Source organism: Peromyscus maniculatus, chromosome 16, assembly GCF_049852395.1.
Source record: "Peromyscus maniculatus bairdii isolate BWxNUB_F1_BW_parent chromosome 16, HU_Pman_BW_mat_3.1, whole genome shotgun sequence".
Lineage (NCBI taxonomy): Eukaryota > Metazoa > Chordata > Mammalia > Rodentia > Cricetidae > Peromyscus > Peromyscus maniculatus.
Window position 1 is genome coordinate 12,822,801 of NC_134867.1, and position 26,592 is coordinate 12,849,392.

At 51.1% G+C, this 26,592-nt stretch overlaps 1 protein-coding gene across 1 annotated transcript; it reads left to right on the forward strand.

Moving 5' to 3' along the window:
• Positions 1-3,127: 3,127 nt before the first annotated feature.
• Positions 3,128-24,406, forward strand: Nr2e1 (nuclear receptor subfamily 2 group E member 1). The gene is made up of 9 exons (XM_006982763.4): positions 3,128-3,838; positions 8,405-8,550; positions 11,951-12,038; positions 13,423-13,658; positions 14,849-14,995; positions 17,208-17,304; positions 17,692-17,841; positions 18,119-18,224; positions 22,989-24,406. Exons 1-9 carry the CDS (start codon positions 3,814-3,816, stop codon positions 23,149-23,151), a joined length of 1,158 nt encoding a protein of 385 aa, XP_006982825.1. The 5' UTR covers positions 3,128-3,813; the 3' UTR covers positions 23,152-24,406.
• Positions 24,407-26,592: the final 2,186 nt, after the last annotated feature.

Genomic DNA, 26,592 nt, shown 5'->3' on the forward strand with positions numbered 1-26,592 from the left:
TCTCCCTCTTATTTTTCTCCTGAACCAAAATGCAACCATCCCGCAATGCAGTATGCCTGGCTGGGGTTACAAGCTGCGGGTTAGGCTGAGAGCAGCAGGCTCACAGAGTGAGGGAGGAGGCAGAGCATAGTGGTGTATACCCTTAGCCCCGGGCACTTGGGGGAGAGGGGCTGGCAGAGGCAGGCATGCTCTGTGAGGCCAGCCTGTTCTACCTGGCCAGTTCCAGCACAGCTGAGGCTACCTAGTGAGACCTTGTCTTGAAAACGGGGGACTAGCTTTGGCCCTGGCCCTGGAGGACCTCTAGGTTTGGCTTTTCCTCCTTGCCAACCTGCAAACTTATCTTTGTCTCCGCTACAGATGTTTCTGAGATGAGTGTCACGACAGCCTTTTATCAATCCTTTCCCTGGAGAGTCTCAGAGGGGAAATTTGTGTAACTGAAAGTTGAACCAAGTCACAAGGCTTTTAATAAATACCAATCTGGAGGCCAGAGAGGTCTAGTCACTTGCCCAAGGTTGCACAGCTAGTTGGGGCGGGATCTGAATTCCCGTCTCCTGGTTTCCTTGCAGGGCCTGGAGCAGGCCCCTCGGGAAGTCTGCCAATGACTCCATTCTTTCCCACATTCTGTGGCACCTCCTATGAAGCGGGCAGCGTGTTGAGCCCAGTGGATGGGAAATGAAGTCAGTCTTTGCTCTACTAAAGATTTTTTCTTTGAGCTGTGTCCCAATTAGCTCCAGATTTCCACAGTTTAGAGCCAGGGTCCCCGTGGCCTTCAGCCGGCTGGCATGAGCAGAGGCCAGCCGGCCTTTGGGCTCCGGGCTTCTCTGCGATCTGGGGGTTGAAGCTCAGGCCCGCCAGCCTATTCTGCAGCTAGTTGGTGCCTTTACCACCGAACCAATCATGCCAGAAAGTCATCACTATGATTTCAGAACTGTATTGTGAATTATGCAAAGCGCGCGGATAATTACAGTCGGACGCCCAGAACACAGAACGCATATGCTGCGGGGTGGGTAGCCCCCTATGGTGTTTGCCAGAATTGAATAGTCCTCTCTCTCTGTGTGGGGTGGGGGTGGGGGTGTACGCACCCTTGCCTGTTTAGCGGGTTCCTTGGCACCTAGTTCCATTAGGAGTTAGTGCCTGGAGAAGGAACACTCCGGTTTTGGTTGGGGGACAGTTTTGACGAGCTTGGGAGTCTTTTTTCATAAGTTTTGGTGTCTGTAAATGAGTCATCAGGCTCATGTCTCATGCGAGAGAGGTCATTTGAAATCCAGGGCAGCCATGTCCTTCTACCTCCCCAGCTTGGGCACCTGAAAATCCCCTTCCTGGCCACACAGCCTTAAACTTCTCCCCGAAGACAAGCCCAGGTCTAGCCCCCGTCACCATTTGCCCTCCTCGTTGCCCGCGACAAATTAGTTCCACTTGAAGGTCTTTGTCCTTGACCAAGCGCCCCCTTCTGCCACCACTTCGCGATGGTGGCGTTGGCGGCAGCAACAATTGGATTTCTGGCAAGAGCTAGACCCCGAGGACCTGAAACCGAGGCTGGCACCCTGTCTCTAACCGGAAATGCCTTTCCCCTCTGGGCACTGAGTTCGAGTTTAAGCTGTGCTGAGAGCAGGGCTGGCTGGCAGCCCAAGTTGGCTGTCAAAAAAAAAAAAAAGTAATTTTCTCCCCTGTCACCTAAAAATTCCCACCATACCCTAAACTCGTCCCAGTTTGTAAGGCCACAGAGGAGAGGTGGTACGGGAAGCCATCACCCGCCTCTCGGTTGTTCTGGGTGGCCGGGCCCCCGTGCCGGGTGGCTGCTGTGTGTGGTGCACAGGGTCCCTTGCCTCGTGGGGCTCGGGCAACCCGGGAAAGTTGCAATCACGTGCGGCGAGCGCGCAGCCCTTGTGGTTTGGGACCCGGGCGGGCCGTGGACCTGCAGCCCGGGCGAGCCCTCGGGGGACGCCGGCAGGCCCCGCAAGCTCACTGCGGCGGGCCGTGAGGACAGGGAGCTGCGGCGGGGTTGGGCCAGCGCCCCGAGGGAGAGCCGACCACCGCTCCCCTCCCCCCCAACTCTGTGCAGCGCGGGAGGCGTGACCTCTGACCCCTGGCCGGGCCCACGCCCGGAGGAGAGGCTGGCAAGCTCTTGTTCGACAAGTTCAAGCTGCCGAGGGAGCTTAAATAGAATTAATCTCTTAGAGAACGGAGATCACTGCTCCCTCGGCGCGCGCTGTCCCCGCGCCGCCGCGCCACGACCAGGACGCCGGAGAGCTCTGGAATTCGGGATAGGCGATCGGGGTGGGGAGGGAGGTGGCGGTGCTCCCCGGGGTCTCCGGGCCTGCAGGGGGAAGCCGGCGATGCCCGCTGGGGACCAGCCGCTGGAGGGAAGGCTTCGCCTTCCAGCAGATCCAGAGCACGTAATGGAGGCGAGAGGACTCGGGCAGCTCCGGGTGGGCCCGGTTTGCTTGCAAGAAGCTGGCGAAGCCCCGCCGCCGCCGCCGTGCCCAAACCCTGCACGCCAAGGCCGAGGGACCGCAAGACCCCCAGCCCAGGCCCCAAGTCCGCGTCCTCGGCTCTGGCTTTCCATACATAGTTGCAAAATGAATAAATTACTTACCTCGGGCCAGATCCAAGTTTTACCCAACAGAAGGGGCGCGGGACCAACAATGAACCAACTCACATGACCATGTCCGGGCGCGCACAATCACACACAGACACAGCCACCCAATTTCTTCCACGAATCTATGTGTCTGGCACTCTGGAGAGAGGGGGGAAAGCGTTTTGAGACAGCCCCGTCACCCCTCCCCTTCTCCCTTGCCGTGAAATATAAAAATTCATTTTTATTACAAGAGCGGCACCGTCCTCACCATCACGCACGCACGGAGGGAGCCGCACTCGCGTATTCACACTCTAACTCGTCAGCTCCCAGAGCGCCTGCATTTTCTTTGGAAGCCGCTTGGAGGTTCATTAATATCATTAGCATTTAACCCCCTCCCTCTTCCCATCTCCTCCCCGCACATGGCTGACGTCAGACCCCGCCAGGAGTTGGGGGAAAAGCTAAGTGGGCCAGGGACGCCCTATTCCCCTCCCCGCGGCTGCCTGTCAGAGCGCTTCTGGAGATATTACCCGAGACCCGGCCCGCAGCGACAGGCACAAAGTCACAGGGTAATGAACTTCGGGGACCCTTCGCGGCGGCGTGCTCGGCTGTCCCCGGAAACTCGGACCTGGCCACCTCTTCCCTTAGAAGATCTCCCAGCCATCTAGTTCCCCCTCTCGGCGGGCGCCGGGGCTCCGGCAGCGCGGAGCTCCTCTGCCTCGGAGACCGCGGCTGTGATTTTCGTCTTTCCGGAGAAGATCCGCGGTCTGTAGAGATCTGCTCACTGGGCACGCCTGTGCGGAGCGAGAGGTTGGAAACTGAGTAGCAGGAATGGGGAAGGAGAGGAATCTTGCCCTTCTTGCTCCGTAGGAAGACCATTTCTGTGCCTCCATCTCTGTGCTCCCACATTCCCCTGGTGCTGTCCTCCCTCTCCAGCCTGCCTGTCCTTCTCTCCATCCGTCTGTTCCAGCCTGTGTCCACAGCAAGCCGCATTCCCAACAGCTGCGGTTTTGCTAGAGCCGGGAAGAAACTTAAGGATGCTTCCATTTCCACTGTGGAACGAATTCTGAGCGCCGGGAGAGCAGGGCGGCATACAACCAATAGCCACCTGTCCCGCCCCAGAGCCTTGCAGGCTGGAGGGCGGCTGGAGAGCGGCGGCGCCCGGCGGCGGCGACGTGGGCGCTGCGGGCCGGGACTCGGGCGGTGCCCACCAACCGCTGCGCCCCGGGACCGCCAGCATGAGCAAGCCCGCCGGATCAACAAGTGGGTACCTCTCCGGCAGCCGCGGGGTCCCGGCGCGTGGCCTGGGGAGGGCAGGCTGGGAGGCCGGGGAGGTCCTTCCCGGAGCTCGGCGAATTTGAGCCCCGGACTGGGACTCTCTCGGGAGTGTGTGTCCGCTGGCCTAGCTCCCCTCGGACTGTCGCGTCGGAGCGTTTCGGGAAACTGAGAGAGCAATTTCGTTGCTTCTGGATGCTAGCATCCCCGGTCGCCCCGGTGGCGGGCGAGGTTGCGACCCGCCGCAGCCCACCGGTCCAGCCAGTGGTTTCTATTTAGCTGCCAGGTGCTGCGGGTGGGAGGGGTGAGGCGGGGGCGGGAACTGGGCCGCAGCTCCAGGCGGCGGCACAATAACGCGGCCGCTCCAAACGGAGCTCCAGAGCGCAAAAGCAACTCCGCAAAGCGGATTTTGAATGGAATGCTTTGCACCCCGTTTCTAGCTATTTCAAATAATCCTGCAAAACTGGGAAGCAGAAACCATTTAAAAGTCACATTTTTCCTTAATCCTAAATCCGCGTAGGTCATAACTGGGGAATGTAAAGTATGGCGAGCTACTCGAGCAAAGAAAGGACCAAATCCCTAATCCCAAGGACTTTCCGAGCGGGAGCCCAGCACCGGCAGGAGTCCGCGGCCTGCTCTCTCGGGGCGCTTCTTCCCTCCCTCCCACTTCCTCTCGGGTGGAACGGCCAGCTGCAGCTGACCTCTACCGACTTCCCGAGGCAGGAGTGCAGGGCTACTCGGGTGTGCGAGGGAATTTGCGAGCAGAGTCTGCGGAACCTGGGGGTGCGTAGGCCTGAGCCGGCGTTGGGAGGGTGCCTGCAGGGTGCTCCAGTCTCCCCGCGGGTTTTCGGTTCCCGCCTTCCGCGGGCTGGAGGCTGTGAGTTCTGGGGTCCGTGCAGAGTGCCCACACCCTGGAGCTCTCCAGCCACCCGTGGTGTTTTCTCCTATAGCATTTTTGGCGCTCCCTGTGGGTTCCTTCCCACCTCCTCCCCCTTGGCTCGCCCTCATTGTCCCGAGTCTTTGAAAAGTTGGGAGAGTCCTAGATACTTCTGAGGACTGATAATGAAGCCTCTCTTAGGATGGATGCAATTCCGGCCTCCACCTCCCTCCCCCGTAAGAAGCAGGCTGTGTTTTCATTTTTGTGCGTTTGTTTTGGTTTGAGTGCTGAGTTTGAAAATTAGAATAAAGCGAACGTCAACAAAATGAGAATAAAGGAAACGTTCAGAGCTGGGGCCGAGAGAAGGAACCTCCTTCACAGCTTCCACGCACAGCCGACCCTTGCAGGACCGCGGTTCCCTTAGCCTCGGCCTCTCCGTGCCCTAGCTGTTCGGATCTCTCGGAAGTAGTGCAGGCTCAAAAAAAAAAAAAATTTTTTTTTTTTTTTCTGGGTGGGTGCTTTCCCCAAGAGAAGCAGAAGGAGGAGGCCTTTCCCGTGGCTGTAGAGATCTCCAATGCAAAAACTGAAGTTGAAGGGACCTGGACTGGCCTCCCCGCACGCACGTTTACCCTGGGACAGCCGGACCTGTCTCTGACAGTAAAGACCTGTTGGGACTTTTGCCCTTTTAGAGCTCGAAGCTTCCAGAGAAACTTGAAAAGCGGGGCTTCGGGGATGAGGCAAAGAGTGGGCGCGCGAAGCTCAGCTTCCAGGTCTGCACCAGGACTCCTGTAAACTAGACAGATGCAGGGCAGACTCTCCGGATCGGGGGTCAGAGTGGGCACACGGCGTGCCAGGGCACTTTCTGAGGAAACTTGCGTTTTTTAACTTGCTAAGCTGGAGTTCGGCCTTGCAGGCCTGGAGCCTCCATTTAGGGTCGCGATGGTGGAAGTGGCCCTCAGGGAAAGGCGGCAAATCCCCGCCAGAAGCGGCCGCTTCTTCTATGAAGTTTTCAGACCCTGTCTGTGGCCAGCGGGAAACCCACGGCCCTGTGGCCTAGGCAGTGAGGGGGTCTGCGGCCGCGGGGCGGGTCTGGACCCTGCCGGGCGGGGAGGTCTTCATCTTCGCCCGGCTGGAGAGCAGAGCGTTGTCACCCGGATCCCCGCCTGGGTGGTAACAAGACCCTGGCCAGTCACCCTTGCAGTCCAGACTAACTTCTTTCAACAGCCTCTGATGGTAATTACAGTAATCGAAGCTGCCATATATCTTTAGGCAATTATGACACACAAAAAGCCCCGAGGGGACCCCCTGGGGAGGGAAGTTAAGAACCGTTTTCCAGCCTCAGGAAACTCGGCTTGACTCACGTCTGAGCTCGCCCGGGCTAGCTAAAAGAGAGGAGCTTTGCAGCAGCCAACCAGCTTGTCTGTGACCCCAAGTCACCTTAACGTGGCTGGGTGGCGGAGTCGGACGCGTCGACCCTCCATGCCCTGGAATTTTCGCTTCCCTCCCTTCTGGGCCCCGCCCCAGCCCAGCTCCCTGTTTCTCCTCGGCCTGGGCTGGGAGGTCAGTCCTTACACAAGGCCGACCAGCAAGCCAGGAAGGGGTCACCCACCCACCCCGCGCTGGGCTGCTCGCCCCACTCGGGTTCTGCAGACATCTATGCCTCCAGTCTGGATGGGAAGCCTGGGCTTTAGAGGGCCCACCCCCCCGCTTCCCCGGTGGGCTCACTGGGCATCACCATCGGCGCCACCGGGAAGAGGAGGGCAGCTGGGGAGACAGTGCTACGGAGCCCTTAATAACGGGTCCCCGGCGACCAGAGCGCCTGGGTCACGCCAGGGAGAAGGGTTGAAAGGTGTGAGACCCTCGGTTACTGTTTCCCGAGTGCCGTGCAGCGGCGGAGCTCGTGACCGAGGTTCGGGCGCGACCGCGGAGTTGTTTGGGGGAGTAGTGACAGGCCCCAGGGGGTGGAGGACAAGACCCACTCTCCGTGCTCTCCAACCCCGCCCTCCCCCCCAGCCATCCCCGCTCCTGCCCTGCGGGAGAGGGGGCGCCGAAGCGGTGGCCGCAGCGCCGAACGCCTCCCCCGCCAGCCTTTGTCGCCGTCCGAATTCCCATGCTACTCTTTTTGACGGGTCACTGGCGGCTCTATAGGCAGGTGCGGCGGCGGGGTTGTAATTACCCCGGCTGAGCCGGGTCCTCACCGACCTCCCCCTGCCGGGTCCCCCGCACTCCCCCCCCCCCTCCACCTGAGGCTGAGGCCAAGGCCCCGCGTGCAAGCCCGCCCAGGCGCCTCGGGAGCCCGGAGTAGGTTCCTACCCTCCCGGCCTCCGCAGACAGCGCCCTCAGCGCCCCAGCTCCGCGGGCTCAGGGCTTCCCGCCGCCGCCTCTCCCGCCCCCAATCTGGGAGCTCCAGGAACCGCTGTCCGGTTCCCACGAGGCCCGAGATCGCCTGGGCCCGGGTTGGAATGCCTTTGACCTGTGGGGATGGGAAAATCAGGTGGTGTGAATTGTTAGTAACTGTTTTTTTTAAATGATGTTAACACTTTTTTTTTTTTTTTTTTTTTTTTTACAAATATTCCTTTTGTTTTCGGAAGAATTGTCTACGTCTAAATTGCTTCAGGCACTTGTTGGACTAGGACCCGAGAGAAAACACACACACACACACACACACACACACACACACACACACACACACACCTTCCTATTTCCCTCTACCTAACGCCCCTCCCGGAGCCGAGACCTCAGGCTTGGAGAATCCAAGCATAATTCTCCTGTGTAGGGTAGAAATCCCCCCAAAAATTGGAGCCATTAAAAAAAACCGAACCCCCCTTCCTCCAACAGTAGGAACATGCAGAAGAAGATGCTCCCAGGATAAGGGGGTCGGGGAGAAGAGACCAGTGTTTAGGGGAAGAGGACCTGGGGGTAGAGGAGGCATAGGTAACTGCCTCCAGCTACCCCATCCAGAAAGCCACACATTGGGTAGCTCTTACCCCTAGACCGGTGGTTACGTCCCTCCCCCGCAACTTTTTCCTAAGAGAAATAATTTCTCAAACGTGAAGCACTAAGCATTTTTCCATAGGTAAAGAGAAAGTTGGGCAATTACCACTACCCTTATTATCATTAATAATCTGAGGATTAGCATCACAATAATAATCCTAATAATAACAACCGCCGGGCTCAGCTCAGAGAAAACTCGATTGCCTCCCAGCTGCCATCCCCGGTTCCAGCAGTGTTTGTTTTTCTTCTTTTTCCCCCCCCCCCCCTTTTACATTTCAAGTTTGTCTCCTTGCGCGCTAACAACTTTTTTTCTGTTAAATGCAAGAGCGGAGGAGGGAGGCAGCCAAACTTTCCGCGGAGCAGAGAGGCAGCGGCGGGCCGAGCTGCTGCCCGGGCCTGCCGTAATCTTTTATTCCAAAATGGGTCTCGGCGATTAGAGGAGACCCAAATACATGTAGCGGTGCATGAATAATGCTCATTGTAGGAAGCTGACACTCGCTCAAGGAAAAAAGTTTGGCTCTAAAATCTCTTCATTATTTGCTTTTACCGCAGCTCGGATGCTAATCCCCTCAGAGGTCAGATTGCTTAGCATCTCTCTCCCCCTCTCCCCTTTCCTCCCTCTCCTCCTCCCCACGCTCCCGCTCACCCCTTCTCCCTCTTCTCGGTCTTCCCTGCGGTTTCAGGCCGCATTTTAGACATCCCCTGCAAAGTGTGTGGTGACCGCAGCTCCGGCAAGCACTACGGGGTCTACGCCTGCGATGGTTGTTCTGGGTTCTTCAAGAGGAGCATCCGAAGGAATCGGACCTATGTCTGCAAGTCTGGAAACCAGGTACTCACTCTCTAGGGTTGAGCTGCCAGGGCTCCCCTCTGCTCCCCACCCCACCATTTCTGCCAAGGCTTCCTCTGAATTCCCTGACCTGTGTCCTCTTCTCCACTCTCTGCCTCAACTTTGGGTGGCCCTCTGGAAAGGCCAGATAAGGTTAAGGATGGCGGAGGAGTTTACAGGTGGAGTCAGAGCTCCCACGGGTTTCCTTTTTTTTTTTAATTTATTTTTTATTTTATTATTATTATTATTTTTATTCTTCGGTCACATTTTGACACTGAGTAAGGCCCTGCCGGGACCAGTCTGAAAAGCCTGCCCTGAAAACTCAAGGAACTTTAGAATCTAATGCACAAGAAGCAAGCAGAAGAAGGGCCCCTTTAGGCTGCCCACCCTCCACCTCCGGTTCTCAGCAGCAGCCAAGCTCAGTCTACACCCACGGATGGCACATCTGAGTCAGGGTCACCACTACCTTTAGCTAAGGCTCCAAAGCGAACGCTGGCTACTGGAATCCATGGCGCTTGCCGGACAGATGCTGTGTCCTTTGGGCTCTGCAGATGCCGGGCTGCTCTGGAAGCCGGCAGGGTGAACCAGAAGGGAAGGCTCCAGGAAGGTGGAACCCATCAAGTTCTCTTCCCTATTCAGCTTACAAGATGAGCCTGGGAGTTGTGTTTCAGTCTGGCACAGGCTGAACTATCTCACAGAGACAGAGCAGTTGGGGAGTGAGCTGAGCCTAGCTATGGCTTCCAACCAGAGCTAACAGGAACCACCTGTGACTCCATTCCCACCTCAGTGGCTCATGGCATCCCAGGAGATCAGCCTTCTGGTCCCTACACTTTGCTCATGTTCTACAGAGGTCTCACCTTTACTCCTGGGGAGATTCCCAAGAGTGCCTTAGTCAGGAGGCATCCTCTGGTAACCAAATGATGAAAACCACCCACTAATTATGTATAGGATACATATCAACTCACAGAGTCATCCGGGGGCTAGTGAATTACAGTGTGTTCTTGCTCACTGCAACATCTGCTCTTAGCCAGTTCTGATAGGTTTTGATTGGCAGTGCACACAAGCAGACATATGCCCATAGATAAGTTATTTTGACCTCTGCACCGCCCCCTCCGACCTGCTTTCTTGGGTTCTCAGTGTCTAGCTCATCGATATCACATTATATACACACATGGGACTGTATCCCAGAAGCTCCACAGGTCTGAGGTTCTGGAGATCACCAGATCTGAACAGGTATCTACTTAGATTGTTGTTGCTGCTGTTGTCTGAGGAAGGTCTTGGTCTGTAGCCTAGGCTGAATTGAAACTCTTGATCTTCTTGTCTCAAGCTCAGGTGTGGGTCACCACCCCAGGCCACATTATCTTATACTTGCATGCAACAGACAGAACTGGAAAATCTGAGGTGTTCTGCTTTTGGGGAGATGACTATCAATTCAGAGACATTTTTATCAGTCCAAAGCACTTGCAAAGGGATGATAACAAATCTGTCAGGCCTGTGTCCCTTCCCTAAAAGAATAAAAGAGTCAAACTGAGGCTCTCTCTCTGGTTCACTCACTCCAGATACGTATATACACTTGATGTGATTTGAAAACCCACTCGAGACATTTTGTTTTTACGTGTTTCTCAAAATACTGGAGAAGATATCATTCCAATTGAATATTCAGCTACATCTGATAATAAATAATTTGAAACTCTTAACAGTGAACTGTTTTGGTGCTGGCCAAAGATGCTCTAATTTTCTCCTAGGAACTAAAAATTCATGTCGTTCTTCTCTGGTTCTAAGACTAAGTCAAGATCATTTCACTTTCTTATTAAAAGCAATGCTGACATTTAGAATTCACTATGAGCATCCACCTACCTTTACTTTGAACAAATTAACATATCTTGCTTTGGTTTGGTTGAATGTGTATGCAGGCTGGGGACAGCCCAAGCCAGCCTGTTTGCACTTGGGTGCAAAGCCATGTGTTCATGTGTGTCATTTTCCTTATGGATATTTCAGGGAGGCAATGTACTCACTCCCACTCCTGTGTTTATGAATATTTAAAATTATGAAGCAAAATAAAACCCCTATTCTGTGTATAAAATACTTATGCAGAAGGCTACGAGTGTCACTCGGTGGAGGGATGCTTGCCCAGCCCCGGTTCAGTCCTCAGCCCTTCAAAACAAAAACTTACACACATTATGTATCTGTATGCATGCTCCCTCGGTAAAGGCACCAGCACAGACACTGAAAGAAACATTATCTGAACTGGCTGTGGTAGCAGGGCAAAGCAGGAGGGTCACAGATTTAAGACCAGCCTAGGCTACACAGTAAATCCCAGGTCATCCTAACCATAGAACAGGGAGGCTCTGTTTCCAAAGCCCACAACATGGGGATACAGCTCAATAGTCAACACAAGGCTGCTTTCAACCGCAGCACTAAATAGGGAAGGGGAAGCCTTATCTGTTAATGGCTTTTTTTTTTTTTTGAGGCAGGGTCTCACTATGTAGTCCTGGCTGATCTGGAAATCACCAAGATCTATCTGCCTGCCTCTGCCTCCGAGTGCTGGGATTAAAGGTGTGCACCACCACATCCAGCCAAATATTTTTATTCACCTTTTTTTCCCTCCACAGGAAAATCACATTAGACATTTGATTGTTTATCCCTGTCAGATAAATATTTGTAAAGCAACAACTATCTTTTTACCCATTATCTTGCTAATTACCCACTGTTTGACAGCGTCTCCCTGAATCTTCCTGAGTTTTCCTCAGGCCTTCAGCTCTGCCCCCACACTCTGCATGCAAGCCTTGCCCTGGCTTGCTGGCTCACATTTCAGGGATGGCTGCTCCCATGGACTTAGAGCCTTCGACCTCAGGGTTGTCTCAGCTTTGTGGTTGTATAAGGACGGTATAACGTCAGCAGCAAAGGAAAGGACACAGGGCAGTGAGGAAGAAGTAGTCGAGGTTTGTCTTTCAGAGCAATGGGCTCACTCAGAAGATGGCCCCAAGCAATAGACTCAAGGCCAGAAAGGCAAAGAAAAGTGAGAAAAGGCGTTGTCAGGTCTACCCTAAGGGCCAGCTTCTTGCAGAGCACAGGGCCGGGTGGGTCGCTGTCTTCGGTCCTGAAAAGCGTCCTATGTGCTCCGCCCCTCAGGTCCGCGACGGTTTCCCTCTTTTGCTTCTTCTCTTAGCTCCTCGAAAATCCAGAAAGATTATTCTCTTTGTCCAACTCCCTGAGGTCGAGGACTGGTCTTCTTGTCCCAACCCTGGGAATCCCAGCCCTGCCAGTGCCCATCGGTCTCCCATTTTACTGGGTCTGGACCTCCGCCCTGGGTCAGTGGCTGGCCAGAATCCCCACCCCAGGACCGGGTTCCGGTGCCCACCTAAGGGCCCGGGGGCCTCTGACAGCCTGTGATCTATTCCAGGGAGGATGCCCGGTAGACAAGACACACAGAAACCAGTGCAGGGCGTGTCGACTGAAGAAGTGTTTGGAAGTCAACATGAACAAAGATGGTAATCAGTACATGTCTTTATTCTCCTAATGTTGGTTGAGTAGTAAGTAAATTATATGTACAGCAAATAGATGGCACTCCTATGCATGTAAATCACTTCCCCAACAGAACTCTTCTCTCCAGATGCTGGGAACTGGCCTTGGGCTGTCAGCCTCCCTGAGATGGCAGCAGTCCCCAGCTGACCTAACTGTATTCCCGGAACTAGTCCCGTGCCCATACGGGAAACTTGCGCCCCAAACCACATGCACGGAGGCAGTGCTTGAGGGCAGGAATCCACCCCCCTCCCTTAGTTGTCTATTTCCTGCTTAGGGTCCAAACGCCATTTTGCACCTCCCCCCTGCAGTCTTTAATAATCTCCCTAAGATCTCACAATCGCCTAAGTCTTCTGGAACTCTCCAAGTGCAGAGACAGGAAAACGAGAGATTTCAAGTCCTCATTGGCAAATCCAGTGTGGCCCTAAGCTCTTCAAGACCCTTTTCTCGGTGGACAAGAAGAGAGAGAGCAAAAAGAGGCTAGAAGGGCAGGATGGCACACCCTCTAAGAGTGCTGGCAACACCCTGCTCCTCTGAGGCCCAGATTTGAGCCAGACCTGGGTCTTCCGGAAGTTCGGGGCCCAAGAGGCCCAAGCTGCACTTCCCACCCTCCCGGGGTTGGGACTTGTCAAGGGCATCACTGGGCCTCGGCCAAGGAGGAAGAGAGCATGGGCACTCGGTGCAGAGTGAGCCTTGCTGTGGCACCCTGCCGTGGCACCCTGCCGTGGCACCCTGCCCGTCTGGAGTGCCCCCTCTCCTGCAGCTCCCCTCCGGAAGCAGGAGGGAGCGTCCCACCTGTTGAACTTATGTATTGACAAGTTGTCACGCTCTGCTGAGGAAGATTGCCCTGAATTAATTTGTTTGTTTAAACTGTTGGTGGTAATTGTCACATCTCCCTTGACTTCCTCCACACACAGGGGAGACGACTCTCCCTTGTCCCGTGCCCCAGGGTTCGTGGCCTCGGGTACTTTTCTCCTGGGGTCTTGGAGGCCAAGACCATTTGTGGGGGAGACTTGGAGGTGGAGGGAGCCGACCTCTGCGGACCTGGCTGTGTGTGCTGCTCCTTTCTTGGTGGTGGGAGCAAGGCCAGCTTGTTCTTTCAGAGGCCCATAGGGTCCCTGGTTTTCCTGGGTGGGGAGGACCGCTGAGCACCTTCCTGACTCTTGTCCATCTCAGATCCCTGCTTCCCACCTGTGCCGGGAAAAACGTGCCTAAGCGCCCTGCACCACGTGCCCTCCCGCTCCTGGGTGACCTTGCAGTCCCAGACGTGAGGATGGAGCGGCGGCCGGGGCTGCATCCAAGTGTCGCGGCGCCTATGATCCCAGGCCTGTGTCCTTCTGTTTGTCTCCTTAGCCGTGCAGCACGAGCGGGGCCCTCGGACGTCCACCATCCGCAAGCAGGTGGCCCTCTACTTCCGTGGGCACAAGGAGGACAACGGGACCGCTGCGCACTTTCCCTCCGCAGCCCTGCCCGCCCCCGCTTTCTTCACGGCGGTCACTCAGCTGGAGCCGCACAGCCTGGAGTTGGCCGCGGTGTCTGCCACCCCTGAACGGCAGACCCTCGTGAGCCTGGCTCAGCCCACGCCCAAGGTTAGTGGCTTTGCTGGGTCTAAAGAAGTTCCTCTTTGAGGAAAGGGAGGGGGAGGAGACGCGCTCTGTTCTGAGCTGAGACATCAGGGAAAGGTGGAGGCATTCCCAGCTGCCTGCCCCAAGTCTCCTGCTCCTTCTTGTTGAGCCAAAGACACTGATGTTTGATGCACAGTAGACCACCCTCCGAGCGGCTACAAACGCGCACGCGCTCCTGAGGAATGGGTGGAGGCCAGACACCTGCACCTGTGGGGAACGCTAAATCGGTCATGGTTGGCGAGTGAAGCTATCTAATCTTACCTCCGTGCAGCCTTAGAGGCCAGAACAGGCTAGAACTGCAGTTGACTCCACCTGGGAGAAGGGGGCTCCCGAGGTGCCCCGGGATCTATATAATCCTGGACGATTTCAGTGCAAGAGAGAAAATCACTGTTGGGAGGGCTGTTTCCCCCGGTGCGGCCTACCCACTGTTAAACCACTCCCAGGATTGGCCCGACCAGCAGGGGCACGGCCTGAAGTACCTGGGAAGGCTGCCACCTAGGGACTACATCCCAAGCCTGGAGTTGATTCCTCCCAAGGCCCCCCGCTGAAGGAGAACCTGGGATTTCCCCCAGAGGAGACCAGCTGCAGCCTCACACGGCAGGGAAGCCAGCACCTGGGCACATACACACGCACAATATTTAATACTGCTTTCTTACCCTTGATGTGTATAATAAGCTCTGGAAAGTAGTGTTATGAATATGTTGTCAGTTATGAATGGGAATGCTCTGTGAATGATTAAGATGTCTAATTGAAATATTTCCATAATATACTAATCCTTTCTAAAAATACTCATATGCATATTTGTGTTTGGGATGCCTATTAATTTATACTTTTTTCACATCTATTTTTATTTACACAAATGCAGGCAGTTCTTGTCTAAATTGGGAGCCAGGCCTGGGACTTGGCTCAGCCCAAGAAAATGTTACTGCAGGGACAGAATAGCCAGACACCCCTTTGGAAGACAGAGACCCTCAGAGAATGGAAACATGCCTCCCCCAATAAACACCATTCCCAAATTCTGTAGCTAGAGATATTTGGAGGCAACTGGATGCATAAGCAGAGCACCAGATTCCTTCACTCCACCCTCTGTTTAACCAGAACATTGAGCTGTGGCTCCCTCACTACCAGGCTTTTCTCCTTTCCCCTCCTCCCAGTATCCCCACGAAGTGAACGGGACCCCGATGTATCTCTATGAAGTGGCCACTGAGTCGGTGTGTGAATCAGCTGCCAGGCTTCTCTTTATGAGCATCAAGTGGGCGAAGAGTGTTCCAGCCTTTTCCACCTTGTCTTTGCAAGACCAGGTATGACCAGCAGAGCACCAGGGGGCAGAAAGGAAGCAGCAGTCCTCAGCCTTAGAAGCTGGATGCCACCTGCATGAACCAGCAAGGCAGGCATACATTCTGAACATGGGGAAACCATTTATCTTTACCAACATCATTCTAGAGGTTCAAAATATCTACCTTTGGAATCATTGGTTAGAAATGTACCTATGTTATTTCAGGGTAGCTGGATGTGCTCTATGTAAAACACATACAGAATCATATGGAAGTACATAATCTCTTTCTAAAGTTTAACTGAATCATCAAATGTTAAAAATCTTAATGTTCTTTAACACTGGAGATAAGCCAGGCATGAGGACGCACAGCTGTATTCCTGGCACTCAGGCTGAAGCAGGAGAACCTGGAGTTTGCAGCCAGCCGGGGCTACAAGGAAAACTATTGATAAAATGACGTTTGCTTAGGAACGCTCAAGCAGAGAAGGATAGAAGGTGGGGAGAGTATTGGCGTGTGGGATTTTATATCTTCAGCTTTATAGTCTCCACTGTGATGTGTACAGCTTGGGCCAGGAGCTTATCACCATGGAGAACCAAGAGACACATGTCTTGTTGACTAATATCTTGTTTTATTCTTGTTGGTTTGCTTGGGGGCATCGATGGGGATCAGATCCAGGGCCTCGTGTGGGAGGGAAGTGTGCTGTTACCATATGACTCCCTTAATCCTTTCACTGCTTTTACAACTTCCGGAAGCAGCTACCTGCTGCTAAGAGCACTCACAGAAATTAATGACAATTTTTTTCAAAAGGTTAATAAGCAATTTTTTGCTTCTTTTTCCTTTTTGGATAGTGGGGATCAAACCTGGAGCTTGCCTATGCCCAGTGAGTGCTCTGTCACCGCATTACACACAGTTCTAAGAGCAGGGGGTTCAATTCTTTTCATATTTAACTAATCATAAGCGCATCCTTCCAGATGCTTCCCTTAGGGGACAATAAGCCAAGCATACATTGGTATCCTAGCATGAAATATGGTCACCATTATTGTTTGCCTCTAATTAAAAAAATTATTTTCTGTACTCAATACAATAAAATAAATGAAGCATTTTAAAAATTAAACATTTTGGTCTAATTGTGAATTTAGTTACAAACCTTCATGATTCTTAGCTTTCAGAAGTAAATTCTTTCATATAAATCATCCAGCACTAGCTGGTTTTTGAAAGATTTTTAAATATAGAGAATTGTTTTCAAGGTTGAAGGCAATATCTTTGGCCAGGGTTACTGCTTGACCTTTAATCTTTTGTACTCTCTCATTCTCTCCCTTTCTCTGTCTCTCTGTCTCTGTCTCTCTGTCTCTCTCTCTCCCTCGCTGTGTATGTGTGTGCACACACAGACTCACACACATGCATATATATGCATATATATACATGCATATATATATGTATGTGTGTATTGGCTATTTTTTTTTCTGAAAACAAGAATTTGTAGATGCTAATCCAAATGAAATCCCCTTCCTGTCTGCCACTTAGCCATTTGCTGGAGACCCTTCAACAAGAAGCAAACTACAGTGAACTGGAAAGTGGAATCCAGTATATTAATTTGGAAAAGGAGCCAGATTTCCATTTTAAATATTCAATAGCACATTTTATTAGAATGAAAATGACAAGCACCTTGATGCTGTCCACTTATGAGTCTCAGAAAAATCAGGCAGGAAGGCGAGGTAAACTCAGCAAAACCCGATTAACATAATTACACCCTGATTTTCCCTCATGCCTCTTGGGAATTAGTGATCTCTCCCTCTCCCTCTCCCCCCCTCCCAGCCCCCTCAACTCTCCAGGAAGAGGGGGACCCTGACCTACAAGCTTAGTCAGGAGTCTTCAGTGTTTTACGCCCGAGCAAGCCACCTGCTCGGCCACTGGTGGCATTTTATGGATTTCAGGTATCTAGAGAAGGTGTAGGTAGCCAGGCATGGGTGGCAGCAAAGATCTGAGAGGCAAAGCCTTTTCTGAGGGAAGGGAGCTTGGAGGAATTGGAATGGCTGACTCTGAAGTACATGTCTGTGTGTCTATATAGGCACAGCTTCAAAGAGAGAAAATGTGGGAAAGAGAGGAAAATAGATTATTTGGATTTTTTTTTAAACCAAGACAGGCATTTAAAACACTTTAAAGGAAATTTACATATGGAAATTGTTTATAAATTTATAAATTACACACTATATTATATTATACATCTATTGTATGACAGCTGATGCTTTTGGAAGACGCTTGGAGAGAACTGTTTGTTCTAGGAATAGCACAATGGGCCATTCCGGTTGATGCTAACACTCTACTGGCTGTATCGGGTAAGAATTGCACAATTTAATGACTTTGTTGTAGAAATTACCATAAAAATACATTACTGAGAAAAGAACAACATGTAAAGAATAACAAATTCCTGCTGAACAATAGAGTATACCTGTCATTTATAAATCTATATTTAAATGCAAATAATGTTGTTTTGTTGTATTCATGACTGCTTGCATTGTTATTTAAATGCAAATTACTGTGTTTGTTATCATCCAAGAGAAGATTTTATATTAACTTTCATACAATATAGCCAGTTTACATGGAATCAGATATCTCAGAGTGACAATTGAATAGATATTGATATGCAGGATTTTGTCAAAAATCAATATTAAAACATGAAAATGCCTTCCTCTGAGGGTATTTATCCCATATTTCAATTCTAGGCTTGAATAGTGACAACACAGACCCCCAGAAGCTGAACAAGATCATCTCGGAAATACAGGCTTTGCAGGAGGTGGTGGCCCGGTTCCGGCAGCTCCGGTTGGATGCCACTGAATTTGCCTGTCTGAAATGCATTGTCACTTTCAAAGCTGGTAAGCAGACACAGACACCCCCTCTCCCCCTCTCCTCCTCTCTCCACCCCATTAGTTCAGCTACTTCAAAGTCTAGCTCTAGACTGACCTGGGGGGCGGGGAGACGGGGGGGGGGGGGGCAGTGGTGTTCTCATGGAGCTGATACTCTGAGGTTGGCCTGGTCTTCCATAGCTGTGGAGACCCGCATGCTTTCCAGGTAGTCATCCACGTCCAGTGCCCTGTGAGCCCACAGCCCTCCCTGTTCGGTCTCTCACGGTTTCCCGGTCTTCGTTTCCAGTTCCTACACACAGCGGTTCTGAACTGAGAAGTTTCCGGAATGCCGCGGCCATTGCAGCTCTCCAGGACGAAGCTCAGCTCACGCTCAATAGCTACATCCATACCAGGTGACCGCTATTTGCTGTGAACATGTACTTAAGAAAATTGCCTCCATTGTGAATGCTCCGGCGGGCAGTAAGAAGCCAGTTCAAACGTCGTGACTAATTATCCTGTTGCCAGCCAGTTAATTTAGTTAGAATCCACGTCCTCACCTGTCTCTGGGGGAGGGTGTGAAGGGCACATTGAATTAGGTGATGGGAGTCCAGAGCTATGCCAGACACAGAGCGCCGTGCTGGCTAAAGGAGCTGCCCAACCCAAAGGAGCTGCTCCCATTGGTGAGTCAGGGCGCGGAGAGTCAAAAACAACTTAGTCTGAAGCATTAGGTTGCTAGATCAGAAAGTGCTCAGATCGTCTTCAGACAGGTGCCCTTCTTCAGAGGCCAACCCCAAGTTCAAGGACCACAGGGCTTCACCAAGGCCATCTTTACTCTGGCCACGACTACTGTAGCTTGGGTTTGGTGATTGGCGTCTGCTGAGCGATGTGGGGTCCCAGCACCCACCACATTACTTCTGTCTAGGCAGGGTCCTCTGACTGACGTCGGACATTGGTAGAAACTCTTGAACACAGGCACTCAATAAAGTTCCCCTGGCCCAGCCCCATTGTGGATTTTCTGATTCTATTTTCGGAAGCAAAGAGGCAGGCTTTTAAAAGAGTAATGCAACCTCTCTAGCTTCCTAGGTTGGGACTGTGGTGGATCTGAGGTTGGAAGAGAAGCAAGAGGGACCCATGGAAGCCTGCTCCATCACCTCAGCATTTGCTATAGACACCGTGTGGTGATAACTGTATGGACAGCGGCCATTAACGCCTCCCTTCCCTGAGGGGTCAGAGAAATCCCAAGTCGGCAGTACCTGTGCGTGCTAGGAGCTCCTTATTTATGTCATAAATCACCCTTTGAATGCTGAATGAGTAAAAGTGTTCTGCGTTTATAAAACACCATTGAAATGGCATTACTTGGTAGCTCATGGAAGCATGCTTTTCCAAAGTAAAGTGCAATGGCTGGGAAATGTAAAACCCACCTTGAACTAAAGAATACAAATCGTAGGCGCTTAATTTTGTATTTCAAAATTACGAAATGGAACCATACATAATGCGGGCATGTTTCCCCCATTAAGGCCGACTCATGTACCTCCCCTATTAAGGCCAACTCGTGTACCATAGCTAACCTTTGGCACGCAGAGCTAGGAAAATATTCAGAACACTAAACGGAGACCACGGACTTCAGTTATTGATTCGGGCAGGCCTTTGCTAGGTGGTCACCAGGCACAGGCGGGTGGTGCAAATTATCAGAAGGGACCGCCCTTGCCCTGGTGTGAAGTGGGCAGAAACATCACTCCACGCAGAAGAGGGGAGAAAGTGAGGCGTGGGAGACGGACATTCTGATTGGGAAAGAGGGAGGGAGGTCCAGGAAGGCTGATGAGTGAAGGAGATGATATATGAGGGGGGGGGGATTTCAGTAGGGAGGGGTGGGCGCAGCGTCTGGGGGTGGGGGCTGCCGGAGGTGTTATGTGAGGTTCTTCAGAGATGAGCAGGGGCACGCTGAGCCAGCCTGGTACTCCAGGAACTGACAGGATGGTCTGGGCGAATCCCACCACAGTCTATTTTGGAGGCACGGTGAGGATGCCGCATCTCACCCTCAGTGTCTGGAAGTGGCTGAAGACCCGTCTGCTTTGTCGTGGAACTAGCTTACACTCCCAGCCGAATTATAGCTTATGTCTGGAGTCAGATATGTGACCAAGGAATGAGTCCTTTTTGGCTTAGCTCCTTCAAATCAGTGAACACGCTAAGTATGTCCCTGTCTGGAAAACAAAATCTGAAATTGGACTGAAAAGCTAACACACAAATTTATGTATCTGTCAGTGTCCTGTAATTGGCTTTTGTAGTTACCTAGGACGTAGGAACTGGCATGTCACAGTGCCATATTAGAACTGAAGATTATGAATCTGTGATAGGCACAAAATATTTAGAACTGAAAAAGAAGCTTCTAACTATTCATGCTAATAGATGAAGTCAGGGGTACATATTCTACAAAATAATTTAAAAATATATCTTCATTTTTATTTTCTTTATTTTTTAATTTTAAAATATCTTTATTTTTTAATTTAAAAAATTTTTAATTTTAATTTTCAAACCCATCTCCACCCTTATCTCCCTCCCAACTTCATGTACTTTTTAAAAACCCCATTGAGTCCAGTTGGTCTGCCTGATGTGCTGTGGCAACTTACCTGGGGCTGCATCCCTGGGATGCTTCCTCTCCCAGCAGCCATCAACCATCAAAAGCACCCCATCTAGGGGTGAGACTTCTCAGGCCCCTCCCCATTCATGCTGGAATTTCGGCTGAATTGATTTTATGAAGGTCTCGAGTGTGCAACCATGACCACTGGGAGTTCGTGTGTTCTCCGGGCCCGAGTGTCTAGAGAACATTTTTTCAAAGCTGTCCTCTACCACCTACGGCTCTTCCCATCTTTCCATCCTACTTCTAAAATGAGCCCTGGGGTGGGGGTGGGGGTGTGTGATACAGATGTCCCCTTGATGGCTGGGTGCTCCACAGCCTCAACCTCGATACAGTCTGATCTGTCGTGTGGGTCTCTGGAGCAAGCATTGTATCCTGGAAAAAGCCGATCCCCTGATGAGGGGTGAGAGTTGCACTAATCTATGGCTACACGAATAAGTATTTAGAGAGCAGTTTGACACTGTGTCCATTCTGCAACATAATACTGGTAGGCGCTCCCCTAAGGCCTATGACCTACTCAGTCACAGGTTCTTAGCCCAGTTAACAGTACCAGGCATGCGTTCATTTAGTGGAGTGGTCCTTAAATCCACTACAAAATAATCTTGAGCAGTGAGACACACTGACACACACATTGTTATTGTTTCTAGGTGGCACTCTACTCCATGTATAATAAGCCATTCTTATTGACCAAGTGACCAGCTCTCTCCCAACTAGAGAATAAAGGAGGTGGGAGAGATGAGTGGATAATCCACTTGCAGACAATCAGGAGTTAACTCTTGGGCTTGGGTGCAGCTCAGTGGCAGAGCACTTGATTGCCTTGCACGCACGAGGCTCTAGGTTCATTCCAACACCCACGCAAGGCGGTTTAATTATCGGTGGTTTCTGGATTCTCCCAAATCCATCCTTTCCAGCATATGCTATCTCCTGCAACAGTGTCTCATCAAGGGAAAGGTTTAGCGTGTTGGGTGGATTCAACAGACATGGTAGAGACTGTCTAGGTGTCCCTGATACCTCAGCTCTCCAGAGCTCTGTCTAACCCTGGGAAGGGAAACAGTCACTGAAGAGAAAAGTGGCCAGAGCTGAAGGAAGCCTGGCAGAAGCCTCAGCACAGAGAACGAGAGGTGACGTTCAGGTGTTTTTGCTTTTCTGCCTCTTAATGTTGTTGGCTGGTGCTTTTGTTTCCTTGGGCTCCTTTTGGTTGGTTGAAAGAGTCTCATTCTATAAGCCAGGCTGGCCTGGATTCGCTGTCACTATGTAGTCCAGGCTAGTTTTGAACTCATGGCAACCCTCCTGCCCCAACTTCCTGAGTCCTGGGATTCCAGTATGAACCACCACATCCAACATTTTTTATTTTTACTGTAGATAACCATCATCATTTCCACACCACCTTACCAAGTGTTGTCTGGTGCCCTGGCTAAGAGTCGCTATGAAACTTGATTATATGAGAGCCAACCAGGGTAGCCAGAGTGAATTCTAAGCTTTATATCTGGCTGAGAGGAGGATCTCTTTGTCCAGAGCTAGGAGACAAGGGTAGAGGTTGTTCTCCTAGACTCTCTCTGCAGAGTGGGGCCATCAAGCAGGTAAACAGTTAACAAGTTCCTGCGCGGGAATTTGATACCTGTGGTTTCGGGCACCTGTGGCCTAGGTGGGACATGGCTCAGTCACACACATGTCCCTGGGGCTCGGTTTTAGGTGTCTTTTTCTCAGTGGAGGAATGCTTTCCTGTAGAGGGTACTGATGCCCAGCTCCAAGCCGTTGGCTGGAGTGGTACCAGGGCATGAGAGGTGGAGTACAGCATCTAAAGACAGAGGGGATTGAACACGCACATCTGAGTACAAATGTGTGTTGGACATCAAGGAAGGAGATTGTTAAGCAATTTCTCCCGTCTTTAATTACGTGCCAATTTCATTGACGTGAAAGCTGGTGGCAACTGCCGCCCAACAGGACTCTGTCTTTAATTTGCAGTGTAATAAGGGCGGAATTATTCCTGAGAGTGACAAAGTGTAATGCCTGAATAATAATCGGGAGAATTGCTTAGAAAAAGAAGCCATCTTATTTGAGAGGAATAGTCTGTTCAAGAGTGTTGAGAATTTAAAAATATGAATCCCACTGCCAGCTTCATAATCAACCCCTGTGGTCATTCCCAACAGTGATAACGTTACATTTGTTCTTGGATTTTAAATTAGCATCAGGTGTGTTAAAGCTGATTCGTCTAGAAATAAAAAATGTACTCCCTTTGCTGATGTCGGGGGTGGGGAGAGAGAGGGAGAGAGAGAGAGAGAGAGAGAGAGAGAGAGAGAGAGAGAGAGAGAGAGAGAGAGAGAGAGAGACTGCGATGAAGCACATGTGATTTGGGCAGGACCAATCCTGTTTGGGGATTCTAGGAGTCCACCTGTGAGACAGGGACCGAGGCTCCTGCCCTGGACTCCACTGCAGCATGCTGCTGCAGCAGTCTACAGCACGTTCCTGCAGAGGCCCAGGTCAGGAAGTTCCCCTGCCTCTGTGGGGCTCTGACATTCTGTCGTGGCTTCTCCTATTGCAGATACCCCACTCAACCCTGCCGCTTTGGGAAACTCCTGCTGCTTTTACCAGCTTTACGTTCGATTAGCCCGTCCACCATAGAAGAAGTGTTTTTCAAAAAAACCATCGGCAACGTGCCGATCACAAGACTGCTTTCAGACATGTACAAATCCAGCGACATCTAAGCTCTCCAGCACCCGCTTTCCAAGATGGGGCAGTAGCAGACGGACTTCTACCATACAGGACAAGCCTCAACTAACAAACCCTCCTGGAAGGAGAAACCTGGGAATGAGTTGCCTTCAGGAAAAAATGCCAGAGGACACAAAACAATGGCTCTGACCCAGGGCTCCATCAAGCGGGACAGCTGGGGAAGCCAGGTGGTAAACAGTTACGGTTGCTGGGCCCTGGGATGGGTGAACCGGGGCCACCACAGGCCGATCCAGCCTTTCTGCCTCTGACCTGGAAGATCCGGCTGAACTCTTCAAAGCTGAAAGACAAGCCCACCCTCTTTTCCTCTCTAGCACATCAAGTCAGTTGATCAACAATAGCTTTGTGTAACATCATACTGCGGCCTTCAGAACTCGGTCGGGTTGGAGCATTTTACTTTAAAAATAATGCTTAGGTTTTAAATCAAAAGTATTATCAAAAGTTCCCCTTCTATCATAATACTTTATTAAGTGGCCTTCAGAACCAAGTGAGTAAGTGAAACGTAGCTTATGCTGTGTAATTCCCCTCCCCCACCCCCTTTCCATTCTTTTTTCTTCTTTTCTTGGTACCACACACAGGCCAGGCAACCTCATCAAAGGAACTGACCACAGAAAGGAGTTTCTCGCCAAGACTTAGCATCCCAAGCCAGAAGAGCTCTAGTGAAAGAACTTCAGACCAGGGAAGACGACTCCAAACAGCCAAACCAAATACAGTGGAGCCCGGTGACTGGGTGAGGCTGGTCGCTGTCCGTCATCACAGTGCTGAAGCCAAAGGCCGCAGGGTCAGCAAGTCACACCAGACGGTACATGAACATGCAAGCCAGAAGGAATTTCACAGAGATGCGTGCTAAACAGGTTCCCGATCATTCCATTGCTAACAGCCTGGGACTCTTGAATGCTTTTCAGAAAACTCGGGTTTCTAATAAAGCCTCGAATGCACACACACACACACACACACACACACACACACACACACACCACATCACCCTACACTCTAAGCTGCTCCTTGGGTATGAATCTATACTTATGGAAATGTAGAAACAAACATTTTTAAATAGCTGCTGTACTTTTCACATTTTGACTTATTAGGTACTAGCACTGAGGGGGAGAGATTCAGCACTTGGACTAGCATAGGATGAATCAAACTTCTCTTGTACAAAGTGAATTAACTGATTTGTGAAGTTAAAAAGGCTGTACTCATTGTATTTACAAAGAATAAAAATATATTGAATTTAAGTAAACTCTGCCTGATTTCTTTCCCACCTCCCGGGCTCACTCTTCCCTGTCAGCTACAAGGTGGAGGTGGTGTTGGTGTTGGTGGTGTTGTTGTTGTTGTTGTTGGCGGCGGCGGCGGCGGCTTCAGCTGGTGTGAAAACCAAAGCTTGGAGCCCTCCAGCATGGAGCAGAGAGAACCGAGCTACAAAGGCAATTTCCTTTTTACAGTGAAGCCCATTTGTAAAATGATGAATAAAGAAATAAAACATAAGATCTCATTCTCTACAGCACTCAGATGTAATTGCCTCTGTTAGGAAAATTGCTGTGTGAGGAAGAACAGGGCCGATGAACGGTCCTCACTCCCCGCTCCGTTTCCAGCTCTTACCAGTCCTGACCAGGAGCTGCAATCACTGTGCTGGTGAGGAGGATGGGAAGAAAGCAACAGGAAGGTCGTGCAGAAGTCCCAGGAGATCTCCAGGAAGTGGCCCCCTCTGCTGGGGCCCCAGGGTGAACAGCATGGACTTGGGGGTGGCAGGCCAAGCAAGAGCTGGTAGGCCTCTGTTCTCAACCCAAGTGACCTTGCGGTTAGAATGCATGGAAGTTCAACCATCCATGCCTTGGCTGCTGATTCTTCAGAGAACGGGAAGTGTATCTTGATCAGGTAGCACAGTGCTAGAAGACTTGCCTGTTGTACACATGGCTCTGGGTTCTAGGCCTAGGACCATACAAAAGCAAAAGGTCCTCAAATAAGCGTGCGAGGACATCCCTTCCGCTCTCTTTATGTCGCACAACTCAAGTGTCCACCAACAGGGAATGGCCATGCTGTGGCAGATAGGGAAGGGCTGGGGCCCATGTTTCATTGGGGGTACATTATCAGACTCGTGGAGGAGAAAGAAATAAGTTGCCTGGGATACATGTGACTTGGTATCATTTAAATAATTTTGCAAACCCCCAGACCAGATACTCTTTGTATCCGTTTCAATGTTAGAGTGAACGTTCAAGGCGAGCAGTGGGCAGATTAAATACACTTTGTAGACAGAGGTCAGACCTGGGAAGCAATAAGATCAGTAAAGGGTAATAAGAGGACCTTGAAGCATCTGTGCAAAGGCTTAATTAAGAAACAAAATCAGAATCACCTGTGAGATAAAAGACACGGCCTCGCAATACTGGCTGACGGGTCCAGGCTGTTTATCCATGTATTAGTCAAGTTTTGCTTTAGTGATGCTGGATGACAGTTCCCAAAACACAAGTAAACCAAAGGTCCGACCTCTGTCGTCCGACGTAAGTAATATCTCCGAACAATAAGTAACTTTCCCAGATGTAAAAGCCCATCCATTGGACGAGAGCCTCGCAGCTTTGTTGGCTGGACTTGAGCTGGGCTTTGGTTGTTGTTTGTTGGAGGCAATGCCTTGCTGTGTAGTGGCTGGCCTCCTCACACTCACCATCCCCCTGCCTTAGCCTCCCCAGGACTGTGCTTTGAGGCGTGTACCTCCATGCACCCCCATGCACCAGAAGCAGAGGGCGTTGGGCTGGGGCCAGGTTCATAGAGTGCTTGCCTAACATGTACGAAGCCCTAGGTTTGATCCCAGCACGGCATAACCCAGAAGTGTTTCAGCACATGAAAAATTTTGGCCCTGGGGAAGTAGAGGCAGGGGGGAAACTGTCATTCTTGACTGTATAGCAGTTTGGAGGCCATTCTGGGCTCTGTGAAAACCTGTTTCAGAGAAAAATATATATATGTGAAGGAGCCCGTCTTGCCATCTTGAGGCTGTCCCTGCAGACATCCCAAAGTGAAAGAAGAGATGCTGTTCTCTGTACTGATGTTTTAGCTCAGGATGTTTGCAAAAGTTGAGAGCCCGATTTGATTCTCGTTTGTAATAGCCGAGATGACCAAAACAAAGACAAGGTGAGAACTGGTGTTCGGTGGCTTGTCACACCAATTTTGTTCCTTTTGGTGTTACTGAGAATACTTGGGTAGATTAAAATAGATTACAATCGTACTAGGTATTATTATAGTCCAGTTCATCACCTCCCCCCCACCTGGGAGGGAGCTCAGATTTGACCACAGGTCTAGCTTTGGCCAGTGGGAAGTAAGCTGGCTCAAGGTTCTCAAATTATTTCAACAATAGCTAAGGTTTTAAATCTAGTTTAAGACAGCATGAATTGAACGCACTGGCCAGAGACTGGCCATTGCTGCCTTCCTCA